Source organism: Rana temporaria, chromosome 4 (genome assembly GCF_905171775.1).
Source record: "Rana temporaria chromosome 4, aRanTem1.1, whole genome shotgun sequence".
NCBI lineage: Eukaryota > Metazoa > Chordata > Amphibia > Anura > Ranidae > Rana > Rana temporaria.
Genome location: NC_053492.1, coordinates 271,384,181 through 271,401,294, shown reverse-complemented (window position 1 = coordinate 271,401,294; position 17,114 = coordinate 271,384,181). Strand labels below are relative to the sequence as shown.

General features: G+C 45.4%; 1 protein-coding gene and 1 long non-coding RNA gene across 2 annotated transcripts in view; one reads left to right on the top strand and one right to left on the bottom strand.

Annotated features, from left to right (window-relative positions):
• Positions 1-11,504: 11,504 nt before the first annotated feature.
• On the bottom strand, positions 11,505-13,869 carry LOC120937234. The gene is made up of 2 exons (XR_005748691.1): positions 13,830-13,869; positions 11,505-11,760 (listed from the first exon to the last, which is right to left on the bottom strand). It is a non-coding gene; the product is annotated as an uncharacterized LOC120937234 (long non-coding RNA).
• Positions 11,684-17,114, top strand: part of TRAPPC3L (trafficking protein particle complex subunit 3L) — a 113,246-nt gene continuing 107,815 nt past the window's right edge. Inside the window, exon 1 of the mRNA XM_040350276.1 lies at positions 11,684-11,929. Coding sequence (XP_040206210.1) covers positions 11,888-11,929 — 42 coding nt within the window. The 5' untranslated portion in view covers positions 11,684-11,887. The remainder of the gene's footprint in view (positions 11,930-17,114) is intronic.

Here is a 17,114-nt window from a genome sequence, read left to right as displayed (position 1 = left end):
CAGATGATGTTCCCTCCTCCGGAGCCCCGTGTACCCACTCCTGAACGTTTCTCAGGTGACCGAAAGAAAATCCGAGGGTTCAAAGTCTCCTGTATCCTGTACCAGACCCTGCAGCCAAGAACTTTTTCCTTAGAAACTGTTAAAGTGGGGTTCGTTATCACTCTGCTGTCTGGGGGACCTCAATACTGGGCCCATCAGTTGGACTTTGGACTCCTTTTTTGAAGCTATGGCCACCTTATACGATGATCCTCTACGTCCGGCCACCGCGGAGGCAGCCCTCCATGCCCTACGACAAGGACCACGCCCTGTAGAGGACTATACGGTGGACTTTTGTAATTGGGCTGCAGACATGGGATGGAACGAGACTGCCCTCAGGCATCAATTCCGCCTGGGCCTGTCTGAACCTATTAAGGATGAACTAGCACAAGTAGAGGCCCCTGCCACCTTGGAGGGGCTCATTCAACTGGCCATTCAACTTGACAGGCGCCTGCAGGAGCAACTGTCTGAACGTGCCTGCCGGCCTTCTCACTTTGTCTCACTTTCAGTCTATGGCTCCAGACGCTCACACGCCCTCCTCTTCGGTCACGTTCAACAGGTTGGCATGGTTCGCCCTGCCCTGACCCCCAATGAAAGACTTAATCGCCGGCAAGCGAACCTTTGTTTTTACTGCGGAGAGGCCGGACATCTTCGTTCCAACTGTCCAATCCGACCCTGAAGATCGTCTCCCCGCAACCTCGTGCATCTCCGAATCCCGAACCCCTCCTCAACTCACCTGGTTCTCCATGTCGCATTACAGTTGGCAAGAGGGGAGGTCAGATTCCCAGCAATCATTGATTCCGGAGCTTGTAGTTGCTTTTTGGACATTTCCATTGCTAAAGACTACCGAATTCCTCTGCGGATCAAGGAACATAAACTTGAGATTCATTTAGTTGATGGATCCACACCTTGTTCAGGGCCTGTTACCCAAGAGACTTTACCTATATTCACCTCAACTGATTCTGGTCATCAAGAGTTCCTCTGTCTTGATGTTATCTGTTCACCGATGTTTCCTGTGATCCTGGGACTCCCTTGGCTACGGGCACATAGCCCACAGATAGACTGGAGCACAGGGAGCATCTCCTTCAAATCAAGTTACTGCCGCCAGCACTGCATGAGTTTCTCCCAGTTGCCTCACCGTCCAGCCAGCCTCCACTTCCAACCCAGATGTTCCGTCAGTCTATCATGATTTTCTAGACGTCTTGGACAAAAAGAAGGCCGATACGTTGCCACCCCATCGGCCTTTACGACTGTCCTATTGAGTTGTTGCCTGGTGCAGAAATCCCCTTTGGGCGAATATTCTCACTTTCAGAGACTGAGCTCGAGACCTTGCGTCAATAAATTGACGAAAACCTAGAAAAGAAGTTCATCCGCCCATCTTCCTCTCCAGCCGGTGCCGGAATCTTCTTTGTGGAGAAAAAATATCACACCCTCAGGCCCTGTGTGGATTACAGGGAACTCAATAAGCAGGGCAGCCATCAGAAATTATGGGGCCCCTTACACAGCTTCAGGCATGGGGGGGGGGGTGCCGCCTGAAATTGAGAAGCGGGGGGGGGGGGGCTGCCACCTGGGCCCTGGGACCTCTGGGCCCTTTAATAATATATATATATATATATATATATATATATATATATATATATACACACATATTTTTTTTTTTTTTTTATAAAAATTAATTACAAAAAGGGGGGTTGCCATCCGGGACCTCTGGGCCCTTTAATAATAATAATAAAAAAGGAAACCTCTGGGCCCTTTAATAAAAAAATAAAAAAATTAAAAATAAACATTTTATAAAAAAAAAGGATGTTTGCCATCCAGGGGCCCTGAGGACCTCTGGGCCCTTTAATAAAATTTTTTAAAATAAATAAATATATATAAACAAAAAAAATAAAATAAACATTTATAAAAGAAAAGGGGGGTTTGCCACATGGGGCCCTGGGGACCTCTGAGCCCTTTAATAAATAAATATATAAAAAATAATAATATTTTTTTTTATAAAAAAAAGGGGGGTTGCCATCCGGGCCCCGGGGACCTCTGGGCCCTTTAATAATAATAAATATATATATATATATATATATATATATATATATATATATATATATATATATATATTAGGGTTGTCCAGATACCGATACTAGTATCGGTATCGGGACCGATACCGAGTATTTGCGGGAGTACTCGTACTCGCGCAAATGCTCCCGATACCTAAATAGAATACTTTTTTTGTATTTATCAACATGTTCTATGAAAATTCTTTGAGTTTTTTACTACTGCGTGACAAGCAAATAAAACATTTTTATTCATTTTTACTCATTTTTATTCTTTTATAATGTCTTGAGTTAGAGTTCTTCATAATTCTAAAGAAAATATCCTTAGTCTGTATTGTGGTTTGAAAACTGTCACATGACATTTAAAAAAAGTATCGGTATTCGGTATCGGCGACTACATGAAAAAAAGTATCGGTACTTGTACTCGGTCCTAAAAAAGTGGTATCGGGACAACCCTAATATATATATATATATATATATATATATATATATATATATATATATATATATACAAAATATATATAATAAAAAATATATATATATATATAATAAAAAATAAAAAATATATAATAAAAAATAAAATAAAAATATATTACATTTTTTTTTAATAAAAAATAAATAAAAAAAAGGGGAGTTGCCATCTGGGGCCCTGTGGGCCTCCGGGCCCCTGGGGACCTCCGGACCCCTAAAAAAAAAAAAAAAATCTTTAAAGGGGGTTGCCATCCGGGCCCCTGGGGACCTCCGGGCCCCTTACAGGTGTACTGCCTGTACCCCCCTGATGGTGGCCCTGTCAATAAGATCACCATCAAGAATCGTTACCCTCTCCCTGTCATTCCCAAACTTTTTCAAAAATTCCGTACTGCACGAGTCTTTACGAAACTGGATCTACGAGGTGCCTACAACCTCATGCGTATTTGGGAGGGGGACGAATGGAAGACTGCCTTTAGAACCCGTTTCGGACATTTCGAATATCTCGTTATGCCTTTCGGTCTATGCAACGCTCCGGCGACCTTCCAGCATTTTGTGAATAACATCTTCAGAGAGTTCCTGGATTACTTTGTAATCGTTTACTTAGATGACATTCTTATATTTTCTGCTACCTTGGAATTACACAGAACCCATGTCCGGAAGATACTAGCCACATTAAGGCTGCACGGGCTCTACGCAAAAGCGGAAAAGTGCGAATTTGAAAAATCTTGCATACAGTTCCTGGGTCTAATCATTTCCACGTCCGGAGTCTCCATGGATCCTCAAAAAGTGTCCGCTATTTTGGAATGGTCAGTCCCTACTGATAAGAAGGGCATCCAAAGGTTCATCGGGTTTGCAAACTTCTACAGGAGATTCATTAAAGACTTTTCTGGCATCATTGCCCCCATTACCCAGCAGACCCGCCAGCATACCCGTTTTCAGTGGACCCAGGAGGCCCAGGAGGCCTTTAGTAAACTAAAGACTCTGTTCACCTCAGCCCCCATTCTACGGCACCCGGATGCAACGTTACCTTATGTCCTCGAGGTCGACGCATCAGAAGTTGCCGTAGGGGCCATCTTGTCTCAACGACAAGGCCCTAAAGCTCTGTTACACCCAATAGCCTTTTTCTCCCGAAAATTGAGCCAGCCGGAAAAGAACTATGACGTGGGGGATCGGGAGTTACTGGCAATAAAAACTGCTTTAGAGGAATGGCGGTATCTCCTTGAAGGTGCTGCTCATCCCATCATGGTATTCACAGACCATAAGAATCTTGAATATCTCAGGTCTGCCAAAAGACTAAGACCACGGCAAGCCAGATGGGCTTTATTCTTTTCAAGATTTAATTTTCATCTTACCTACCGCCCAGGGTCCAAGAATGATATATAAGATGCCCTTTCACGCATGTTCTCAGAAACCCCAGAGACTGTCGTTCCCAGTACCATCCTGTCCCCCCAGAATTTTTTGTTGATTCAGCCCGACCTAAAGTCAGCCCTGGAACAAGCCTCTGCTCAATGTCCTGAATCCGAGAGGTCTGCATTCAGAAAACAAGAAGGGCTCCTGTGGCACGGAGATAAGATTTTTGTTCCAGAGGGAGCCAGACTTCAGCTTCTCAAGACCCTTCATGAACACCAGCTTGCCGGTCATTTTGGGGTCCATAAGACTTCTGAGCTGATTCAGCGATCCTACTGGTGGCCTGACCTAAGGAAGGATTGCAAGGACTTTGTGAGTTCCTGTACAGTTTGTGCCAGAAGTAAAGGAAGCCGCACACAAGCCTGGGGCCTGTTAAGACCATTACCTGTCCCGGACCACCCATGGAAAGCGATATCTATGGATTTCATAGTGGAATTACCCCCCTCTGAAGGGTTTACCACGATCCTGGTGGTGGTCGACCGGCTAACGAAGATGGCCCATTTTTTGCCTTTATTAGGGACCCCCTCGGCCATGGATATGGCACATACATTTATCAAGGAGATTGTGAGATTGCATGACCTGCCCAGTAGTATTGTATCCGACAGAGGGGTGCAATTTACTTCTAGATTTTGGAAAGCCCTCTGTAAAGCCTTGAACATCGAAATGGCCAAACGGAGAGAACCAATCAAACACTGGAGCAATATCTCCGCTGCTTTTCCACCTCCTCTCAGGACAATTGGGTAGCCCTACTTTCATGTGCCAAATTTGCATACAATAATTCAGTACACTTCACCACTAATCAGTCTCCGTTTTGGGCAAATTACGTTTGTCATCCGTCCTTCTTGCCCAATACCGTTCCTGAAGCAACGGTGCCTGCTGTACAAGACAGATTAACCTTTCTCCAAGAAAATTTACAGGTTCTTCAGGAAACTATGGAAAAATCCCAGGAGGACTATAAGAAATACTATGACAGGAGAAAGAAGGAGAGTCCGACTCTGGAAGTAGGAGAAAAGGTTTGGCTTTCTACTTTGAACCTTAAACTGTCCTGCCTGTCCCGGAAACTGGGTCCTAGGTTCGTTGGTCCTTTCTAAATTAAGAAAAAAATGAATCCTGTGGCCTTCGAATTATCCCTGCCGAACTCCTACAAGATTCATCCAGTCTTTCACGTCTCACTTCTCAAACCAGCCATTACCGGCCCCTTTCCTGGAAGAGAAGACCCACCTCCGCCTCCAGTTACAGTGGGGGAGGACACGTAATTTGAAGTGGAAGCCATTTTGGATAGTCGGAAGAGAGGTAGACAAATCCAATACCTAGTAAAATGGAAGGGCTACTCTCTCGAAGAAAGCTCTTGGGAACCTGCAAAAGATGTTCATGCCCCTAAACTGTTGGCTGAATTCTTCAGAAAGTATCCTGAGAAGCAAGTACGTTTGGGCATCCGGAGGCTGCCCCTGAGGGGGGGGCACTCTCAGGGAACCAACCGTGGAAGAACTGTCAGACCTGTCTTGCATGGACCAACGAGCACAGTGCGCATGCGCGGGCATACGGGCAACAACACGTAAGTTCTTTGTTCTTTACTGCGCACGCGTGTGCGCCAGTACGAACGCAATGCGGGCGGGACTCCTGGCGTCAGTGCCCTATTTAAAGACTTGCTGCAGCAGTTACCAACTGCTGCATTAACTTCAGCCTTTGTGTGATCCTGAGCTCTTGTTCCTGTTTTCCTGTGTACCTGTTGACGACCCGGCTTGCCTGACCAGACTTCTCTGTGCATGACCCCCGGCTTGTCTCTCGGCTTACCCTTTATCCTGTTCCTGTCTGCTTGTTCCAGTGTATGACCTCGGCTTGCCTTCTGACCTGCTCCAGTTACTTCCTGCTTCCTGTGTATGACTACCGGCTTGGCTCCTGACTCCGCCCCTGGGTTTCCCTGCCAGTCTACCTCATCTGGTACTTCTGTGGTACCCCTGCCTGACTACGTATCCTGGTATACAGCTGATCTCCAACATCTACTCAGCAAGTCACAGCTGGCAACCCCTGCATCTCTGGGCGTAGCACCCCCTGTGTCACCTCCAGGGGGCGTTCTGCACTTAGTTGCAAGGGAAGCCCTCTCAGCACTTCGGCCTCTGGTAAGGTACGTGACAACATTTAGGCCTGTTATGGGTTGATGGTGGTTTGGGTCTTTGGTGTCGAGGGTGTTTTTTTTTAAATTGGTTTGATTATGCCTTGTTTCAGCAGGGTTGGCACCATGCCCTCCTTGAATGACTGGTTAGGAGATGGGGAAGACATGTTAGCCTGATTTAGGTGAGATAAATACAGTTAATTGCCGAACAAAGCACAATGTAAATGAATAGCTGCTCGTGTGCTGGGAGAGAGGGTTGGGGCCAGGACACCCGTAAGTAGATGTTAATTGGCAGACTCTGATACTTCTATGGGCAGACAGCCATGCAGGGAACAGTCTTGTAACAGTTTTTAAAAAAGGTTGCAATGAATTCCTTCACTTCTCCTACAATCTCCTATTGTAGAACTTCTCTCCGCTGAGCTCCCAGTCTTTCACTAGACTTACCACTGGATCTTCTGAGCTCTTCCAATCTTCTTACTCTTCCTCAAGTGTCACCCCGTGTCCCTGCTTGGTCCCTAGCTTGGCACTCACAGATACTCCTCAAGCGTCACTCCACTGGCCTGCTTGGCCCCTGGCTTGGCGCACAATAATGCTCTGCAAGCATCATCTCCACTGGCTGGGTCCCTGGCTTGGCACCTGCTGAAGTTTTCCAACTCTTCACCGTCCCCGGCTGGTGAGAATACTGCTCAGGTACTTCAGCTACTCACAGTGTTCTCCGGTATCAAGGTAGATGGTCCCTTAGTGGCGATCTCCACTTCTCAAGAGGGAATAGATTCCTCTAATCTTTCCTCATTGTTGAGCTCCTCCATTCCGCTTATCGGCTTGATTGCCCTTCCCTGCACTCTCTCCAGTTCCCCGATATCCTTTTTGAGAACTGGTGCCCAAATCTGAACTGCATATTCCAGATGAGATCTTAATAATGATTTGAACCAGGGGCGTACCTAGAGCATTTGGCACCCGGGGCGGATCCAATATCTGGCACCCCCCCCACGTTAAAATGTAAAAACACCCCACTGTGCCCCCTGCATACCTCTGCATCCTTAAATATCTTTTTGTTACTACTGTGTACCCCTCTCCACAACTGCACCTCTGGACCACTTTACATTGCACAGCACCCCGCATTACTGGACCCCTTTACATTACACAGCACCCTGCACCTCTGGACCTCTTTACATTACACAGCCCCCTGCATCACTGGACCCCTTTAAAATTACACAGTACCCTGCATCACTGGACCCCTTTAAAATTACACAGCACCCTGCATCACTGGACCCCTTTACATCTCACAGCCCCCTCCACCTCTGGACCCTTTTACATTACACAGCACCATGCACCTCTGGGCCCCTTTACATTACACAACACCCTGCACCTCTTTACATTACACAACCCCTGCACCACTGGATCCCTTTACATCACATAGCCCCCTGCACCTCTGGACCCCTTTACATTACACAGCACCCTGCACCTCTGGACCCCTTTACATTACACAGCACCCTGCATCACTGGACCCCTTTACATTACACAGCACCCTGCATCACTGGACCCCTTTACATTACACAGCACCCTGCATCACTGGACCCCTTTACATCTCATAGCACCCTGCATCTCTGGACCCTTTTACATTACACAGCCGCCTGCACCTCTGCACCCCTTTACATCACATAGCCCCCTGCACCTCTGGACCCTTTTACACTACACAGCCCTCTGCACCCCTTTACATTACACAACACCCTGCATCACTGGACCCCTTTACATTACACAGCACCCTGCATCACTGGACCCCTTTACATCTCATAACACCCTGCATCTCTGAACCCTTTTACATTGCACAGCACCCTGCATCACTGCACCCCTTTTACATTACACAGCCGCCTGCACCTCTGCACCCCTTTACATCACATAGCCCCCTGCACCTCTGGACCCTTTTACACTACACAGCCCTCTGCACCCCTTTACATTACACAGCACCCTGCATCACTGGACCCCTTTACATTGCACAGCACCCTGCATCACTGCACCCCTTTTACATTACACAGCCGCCTGCACCTCTGCACCCCTTTACATCACATAGCCCCCTGCACCTCTGGACCCTTTTACACTACACAGCCCTCTGCACCCCTTTACATTACACAGCACCTTGCATCACTGCACCTCTTTTACATTACACAGCCACCTGCACCTCTGCCGCCCCCCCCCCCCCCCACATGTCAGCTAAAAAAAAATATATATATATATTTTTTTAAATCGGGATGGTGTCACCCCTCTAGCGGGTGTCACCCGGGGTGGACCGCACCCCCCGCACCCCCCTAGGAACGCCTCTGATTTGAACAGTGTCATATTTTTATCTCTCTGTGGAGTCCATACCTCTCTTAATACAAGAAAGGACTCGCTTTGGAAACCGCAGCTTGGCATTGCATGCTGTTATTGAGCTTATGATCTACCAAAACCCTCGATCCTTCTCCACTACAGATTCCCCCAGTTGTTATCCTCCTAGTATATATGATGCATGCATATTCATTAAACCTAATTTTCCACTTAGTTGCCAAATTAGACAGTGCATTGCTGTCAGCTTGTACATTGGAGACATCCTGTAAAGATGGTTTTCCACTGCATAGCTTGGTGTCATCTGTCATGCTGTCAAACGCTTTTGCAAAATCCAAGCACACAACGTCCACAGCCAACGCTCTGTTCAAGTTTTTATTTACCTCCTTTGTAAAAAGAAATCGGGTTTGTCTGACAACTTCTGTCTTTCATGAATCCATGCTGTCTGTTGCTTAATTTTTTTTTTTTTCCAGCAAAAACTTGTCTATGTGGTCTTTTATTAAACTCTCCAGTATCTTCACGACTATAGAAGTTAAACTAACAGGTCTATATTTACTTGGTAAAGACTTTAATCCCTTTTTAAATATGGACACCACATTGGCCCTACGCCAATCCAGTGGTACCATTCTAGTCATTAACGAGTCCCTAAAAATTAGAAACAATGGCTTTGAAATGACAGAGCTCCATTCTTTTAGGATCTGTGGTTGGATGCCATCTGGTCCAGGTGCTTTATCCACCTATATTCTGTTTAAAAAGTCAGTGCTGCATTTCAGTACCCATCAGTGCCGCCTGGAACAAAAGGTGTTTCTGGACAGCCGCACTCTGAACAAATTGTAGCCTTTATTAAAATAAGGAGAGCACTACAAGTCACAGCAAAAATGAAAATAAAACCTTATTTTCATTTTTGCTGTAACTTGTAGTGTTGTCCTTATTTTAATAAAGGCTGCCACTTGTTCAGAATGTGGCTGTCCAGAAACACCTTTTGTTCCTGCCTTGCTGAGTGCATTGCCTGCACCTGAGTTATCTGCCACGGTGGATTTTCATTTGGGTTCCCACCTGGAGCGGCTACTCCCTTTCTCATCAGTGCCGCCTGTCATTGCCCAAAAGTGCTACTTATCAGTGCCCATCAGCAGGGCCGGTGCTACCACTAGGCAAGCCAGGCAGCCGCCTAGGGCGCACCTCGCACCTAGGGCGCCCAGCCACTGGTGTTCCTACTCTCTTTTCTCTGCAGAAAACAACTAAGTCTCAGCATCAGCAGGCAGAGGACTGTGTCGGTATCCTGACTCCCCAATGAATGGAAGCAAGTTAACATTCATTGATGGACACTGGTAGGCTGCAGTTAATGGGTGCTGGTAGGCTGCAGTTGATGAGCGCTGGTAGGCTGCAGTTGATGGGCGCTGGTGAGCCTGCTTTTGATGGGCGCTGGAGAGGCTGCATTGATGGGTGCTGGTGAGGCTGCATTGATGGGCGCTGGTAGGCTGCATTGATGGGTTCTGGTGAGGCTGCATTTGATGGGCACTTCATTAACCACTTCCTTACTGGGCCATAGTAATATGACGCCGGCAGGAACCCTCCCTCCGGGTGGACGTCATATGACGTCCTTTTTCCCGGCTTCGCTCGTGACCCGATGCGCGTGCCTGGTGGCCGCAATGTCTGCCGGGCACCCGCGATCACGGCAGGAGTGTGAATCTGTATCTGTAAACACACAGATCCACCTCCTGTCAGAGGTGAGGAGACCGATGTATTTTCCCAGTGCAGAGGAACACAGATCGGTCTCCTCCCCTTGTGTGTCCCCTCCCCCTACAGTTAGAATCACTCAATAGAGAACATATTAACCCCTTCAGCGCCACTAGTGTTAACCCCTTCTCTGCCAGGCACATTTACACAGAAAACAGTGCAGTTTTATAGCACTAATCGCTGTATAAATGTGAATGGTCCCAAAAACGTGTCTGATATGTCCGCCGCAATGTTACGGTCACAATAAAATCACAGATCACCGCCATTACTAGTAAAAAAAAAATGCCATAAATCTATCCCCTATTTTGTAGACGCTATAACTTTTGCGCAAATCAATCAATATACGCTTATTGCGATTTTATTTTTTTTACCAAAAATATGTAGAAGAATACGTATCGGTCTAAACTGAGGAAATTTTTTTTTTTAAATTGGGATATTTATTAAATCAAAAAGTAAAAAATATTGCGTGTTATTCAAAATTGTCGATCTTCTTTTGTTTATAGCGCAAAAAATTAAAACCGCAGAGATGATCAAATACCACCAAAATAAATCTATTTTTGTGTAGGAAAAAAACATTTCAAAGATTTCATTTGGGTACAGTGTTGCAAGACCGCACAATTGTCATTCGAAGTGCAACAGCGCTGAAAACTAAAAATTGGTCTGGGCAGGAAGGGGGTGAAAATGCCCTGTATTGAAGTGGTTAAAAAGGTGGAGAATACATGGGCAGGGCAAAGAGGGTGGAGTCAGGGGTGGAGCCAAGGTGGGGTGGCAGCAAAATGAGGGTTTGTCTAGGGTGTCAAAAACCCTTGCACCAGCCCTGCCCATCAGTGACACCTATCAGTGCTCATCAGTGCCACATATCAGTGGCATCTATCAGTGCCCATCAGTGTGGCATATTAGTGCCTTCAGTGCCACCTCATCAGTGCCTTCTCATCAGTGCCCATCAGTGCCGCTTCATCAGTGCCCATCAGTGCATATCAGTGAAGGAGAAAAATTACTTATTTACAAAATTTTCGGACAGAAACTAGGAAAAACTTTTTTTTTTTTCAAAATTTCCGGTAATTTTTTTTTTTTTTTTTAGCAAAAAATAAAAAGCCCAGCGGTGATTAAATACCACAAAAAGAAAGCTATCTTTATATGGAAGAAATTATAAAAATGTAATTTGAGTACAGTGTTGCATGACTGTGCAATTGTCATTTAAAGTGTCACAGCGCTGAAAGCTGAAAATTGGCCTGGGCAGTAAGGGGGTAAGAGTGCCCAGTATTGAAGCGGTTAAGGAGATGCAGAAACAGGTCAGTGGTTCCATGGAACAATTTACAAGTAAAAGTGAGTAAACCATCTTTAACAAAGATATTTACAAAAATGATACATTTCTTGTATTTCAGCATTTATTCAATTGCCCTTGAGATTACAATAATAACATATCAGAAAACAACAACAGGAAACAAGAAGAAGCACAGAGGTAATTTAGATGTTCTTTTTCTTCCATTTGCGTAAATGGAACAGCCACATTATTTAATCTGAGTCAGGTTATTGTGCTTTCAAACGGTCCTGCTGGCAATCAATTTGCTTTCCGCTGCTAAATGCGTGCACATTGTGGGAGGAGCAGCCAAGAGTTCACCATCACTAGAGACAGAAGGAAACATAAGATCAATGCAATGTACAACAAACAAGCAAAGCCTCCAGACAAACAAAGTACCACTGGGACAAGCTGGGATAGCAGGAGTTATTTGCAGATTCCAGTATCTCTGAGATGGCAAGGTCATCAAACCGAAAGCAAGAAATCTTCAAAATTGTAAGTCCATTTATTTGTATAGCTTTAATGCTGAATGCTTAGGAAGGTGCAGATATGCTTTTACTATTAATGTCTAATAAGAAGGACGTGCAATTTATAAAACAGCTTTCCCATCATGAAACACAAACCAAATACATTTTGTTGTACTATTACAGGCTATGTGTTATATACAATTAATTATATTTCTGATAATTCAATATTAAGACAATATTACTTTGAGAATCTATTTGCTTTCATACTGAGTTTTTTACTGCCAGGTTTACACAGAGAAATGGAACATGACAGTTAAATTCAAACTGCAATGTCTATAAATTCCTTTTAATAAATAGGGGCAGTAGTTTTAATGCACAGCTTCATTTTAGTTAAGGTGGTATTAAACCCACAACCTAAAATGTAATCTATTGCATCCTACCAATTATTAGATGTGATAACAAAATTTGTGTTCTTTTGTGTTTCCTTTGTTTATGGGGGCACTTCTGCGGGCTCGATACTGAGCCAGGCTGTGTGCATCTATTGACACACACAGCACAACCCAGTCCCGCCCCCGACTCCCTCCTCACAAGATTTGATTGACAGCAGCAGGCACTAATGACTCACGCTGCTGCCTTCATGTCCTGTGAGGAGAGAGAGCAGTGCCACTGGATAGAGATCAGGCTCTGGTAAGTATTTAGAGGGGCTGGGGGAGCTGACCATGGAATGTTTTTTACCTTAATGCAGAGAAAAACCCTAAGCCTTTACAACCACTTTAAGGCCTTAAATTGAACCTGTGCTTTGATCTTGAATTTTAAAGCCCCAAACCCCAGCAGCCCATACACACATTTTTACTCCCCCACTGCCCTTGCAGCCATGAGGGAAGAAAGCTCAGTCTGAATGCTAGTTTGGCAAGGATTTCCTCCCTGCCCTATAAGACTGCAGGCAAAAGAAACAGGTCAAATATATATATATATATATATATATATTGTGACAGGAAGTCAGGTAAATCTGTGGGTGTTGTCACAGACGGAACATTCCTTTTTGCCTTGTTTAGACAATACACCAATCGTTATTAGGCGTGGGCTGGAAAATGTAGCCAGGAAGGCTAAGGGCCGTTGGAAGACTCCAGCTGTTTAGAGTGAGGCAATTAAGGCCTCTATAAAAAGTCCAAAGGATTACCACTAATTGGCTGCATCACTCCTAAGGCTGTGTGAGTAGGAGAGCAGTGCCAGAAGGTCTTCTGTGGAGGTGAGGAGAGGATTGATTTTTTCTGTGTGAAACAAAATCAAGACTATTGTTTTGTGCTGTATGACCAGCACTGTCTACCCAGCAGTAGGCTGTGTTAGACTTCATAGATAGGTTCATGTGTGGAAGGTAGACGCCCAAAGTGGCTAGGAGTTATTTTATGTTTGATTTTGTTTATGCTGTTTGGATGCTTGCAATTGTTTTCCAGCAAGATGGAAAAATAAACCAAAAACTTTGTTTTCAACCGTCTTCGACTGCCAGTCTGTATAAATTCAGTGTGTGGTGAACCCATCCAAGGGGTCACACACCCTGCTACTGAGCTAACCCCTCACAATATATATATATATTTGTTTGCACAGTTACCTGCTCCTACTTCCAACCGGATCGCCTGGGCGGTCCAAGTGGAAGCTTGGCCCACCTTTCTGCCCGCAGCATCTTGGGACACAGGTTCCAGAAGGCTGTGGTAGCATTTTTAATTTTATTGTAAAACCTTTTTTAGTATAGGATGACAAATGCAAACAAATGTAAAAATAAATAAATAAAAAGGACCATGATTTTATGTAAATATATATTGGAATTGCCTGATTTTGAACTTGAATCAATTTTTTTTCCAACTGATGTTTTATTCAACTTTTCAAGTGGTACAATTGAAAATCACTTTTCCTATTTTACAAATATTTACCAATGTAACAAGACCCTTGCTCGCTCGGTTCCACTCTCCCGACACTCCTCTGCTGCTATTGAATCAGATTGCAGATCGCAACGTCTGATGGTTCGGTCATCCAAGGCTCCGGGACTCGAACCACAGCTATGTGCCATTCGAAATCCATCAGAACAAACACCAGGCAGGCTGTATGTAAGTTCAAACAGGAAAACTCTTTTATTGGATGCACACAACACACTTTTATACAGCAGTTTGAACACCCCGCCCCCAACAACCGCTTTCCTATTGGTCAATTGTAAAGTACATTGCAGTTCTCAATTAGGTCCTCTTAGCCATGCAAATGAGGGCTTGAAACAGGGTCAGCAGGGATTGGTCTGATAGCTTGAATAGAAGGACTGCTATGTGTAATGAGACAGAAGCACCAGGGCGCAATAAATGTACACAAACAGCCAGACACAGAACAATGCTTTTCCTCCAGACCATGGAGATGTCTAGAGGGGGGGGGGGGTTAGCCTTAAGACAGGGCAGAAGACCCCCCACTGTGTAACAGATTTCAAGTAGAAACACTTCAGCATTCCAAGGTCCATGGCAACCAATATGTTCACAAGTGATTCACTGCTCACCTTAGGGCTTGTTCATACTTGACTAAATTTCTAACGCTCAACAAACGCTCCTATAGCATTAGTATGGGTATTTGACTGTCGTCAATGCGCTTTAGTATAACCTTTTTACAAGCGCTAATGACGAGTTAAAAGAGCCCCCCAAATGCCCTATGTGCAGTTTTGAAGCATTTTATGAGCGTTAAGGCACGTTAAAACTGCTCCACAATCGCCTATTCCATTACAGAAAATAAACTACTCTTAAAGCCCCACAACTGCGCCACAAACGCCTGCCAGAGCAGAACATTTAAATAATTTAGACCTTCCAGGCAGGTGTATTTTAATATTGTATAATTGGTAAATAGTTTTCCACATAGCTGTTGCAAAATGGCTAGGCACACTGTAGGATTGTGCCTTTTTCTCATCAATGGACTGGGCAAAGTGAATGACTGCATTGGTGAAAAAGCTTGGGCCTAGCATAGAGATTTTAGAAGATTTGCTTTAGGTAAGGTATCCAGTTAGTGTATCCATCTAACTGGTTTAAAACCCACTGTCTGGTTCTTGGTTCTCGCTCAACGATATTGTGAGCAAGTCCAAGTTTACATCACTGTCTGGGTTATACAGTTGGGAGTAAATCTGGGCCATAGAGTTAGAAGGGATTGGAGCTAATCACACTACATTGCACTATACCACAAAGCATTTGGTTTATTGAGGTGCATTGCAGCATTTTTCATGTCAACGTGCATTGTGTTGTGCTGTGGTGGGTTGAAACGTAAGTGCATTGCCGAGGTTCATTGGGGTGCCATTCAAGATAAATGGCACATCAACATACCAATGTATACATATAAAGCCTGAGGTTAATCTTGGCTGTGCACTGAAAGAGATGAGGTAAATCTGGGCTGCATAGTGGCAGGGGTGAGGTACATTTGGTACACATTGAATGGAGGGGTAAATACAGAATGTGAGTGGAGGAAGTGGGGTAACGCTAGGTCAGGTTCTAGGCAGGTGCAGTCTGCTTCCTCCACTCTAGGTGAAGCATGACCGGAGCAGCATCATAAGCTTGAAGAGGAAGTCAGGGGGAATCTTTGTTTCTCTGTGGTTTCCTAGTTCCTAAAGGCAGCTTTTTGGTTGGTTGCACTGCATCCAGGTGACCTGCAGAGTCTTTTTTGGTCCCTGCACCTCAGGTTTTGGTGCGCATTCACATGTGGGTAGTGTAGGGACAGGTCCGACATCTGTCAGGGACAGAATTGGCAGCAGGGAAAGGTTCCAGGTGAGAAGAGGAAGTTTAGAGCTTTCAAGTTCCTTGGACATTTTCCCGCTTGGGTACGAGATGGCCAGGCCGCTTTCTGCCCCTCCAGACAGACGTTGTCAGTTTGGCTGATACCTGCTCCACTACATGCTGTTGGCATTGGTAAGTGCTCCTGGTTGGGACCTCTCCCATCGGGGTAGTTGTAGACTGTTTTGCCTTTACTACAATATAAGTTCTGCCTTTACTGTGTAGCACTACCCCCTCAGGAGCCGCTGGTTAGATTTGGGATCGGCATAATTATGTTACCTCTGTGTTGTGTCTAGGGATGATGATGATGCGAAGCAGTAACAGAATATCCAGATAGCAGGGTGACGGTTTCAATGCTTTATTACTGGTCCAACATGACCAACAATTAACTTGAGGTAGATAGAATAGATTGGTGAAAAGGAGAGAACTTTGCAGATTCAGGCTATGGATAGAAGAAGCAGTCCTGCCTCCAACAATTAATCTTACTTCGTCGCCACTCTAGCCGGAGTGGGTGTAGTGCCCCTGGACAGGTCCCTCTCACAGGCCTGGCAGCCAGAGTGTCACTCGAAACTGCTGGGAAGGAACAAGTCTCTGCCACAGACTTGGCTCTAATAAGACTTAGATTTTGTAGTGAGACCTCTGCCACAGGCCCAATACTTGTGAATATGGATGATGGAGCGAATCCTCCCAGTAAACACAGTTTTACCTGAATCCTCCTCAGGTAGACTTGATAGCTTGGGGTCACCGACTAACAGTTTGCAGCATACAACCTGTCAGTGTCCGGTCACCCAGATCCCCGATGGATGGTCTAAGCCCTATTGGATCACCTGCCTCCGGGTTCTCCTCAGACCGACTCCCCACCGAACAGCACAACTCGCTTGGGATCTTCTTGATAAAGTTGGGGGACCCAGTAAGTCACTGGGGCCCCTTGGTAGCATCAGTTGCTCCGGGCCATGAGGGCCCAGAGTCAGGAACTCCGCGTAGCATGTGCGCCTCGGCCTGGTAGGCCATATCGCCGGGACCCGTGATATGCGCATACCCTAAAGGTGGGTGCCGCACCTGGAACCAAGAACCCGCGAAGACACCACAAAATGGCGTCAGCCACAGAAATACCCCTCCCCAGCATGCCCCGTGAGGGAAACACTCCTCTCATTGGCTGCTGGAGAAAGGCTCCTCCGCCTGGACCCCTCTGGTGCCACCTGCCATCCAGAGATGGAACTACATCTCTGGAGCACAGAATGACCCACAGGACAGTCCAGAACTGGCAATAGCTGAATTAAACAATCAATATGAATGAGAGCAAATAACTCTCTCATCCCCCAACTAAATTTGACTGAAAAGTACACAGGCGCTACAACTGCAACACAAGTTCTGCCTTTGCCACAATACAAGTTCTACTCATTGAACCCGGACAGTGTGTGAGTTACT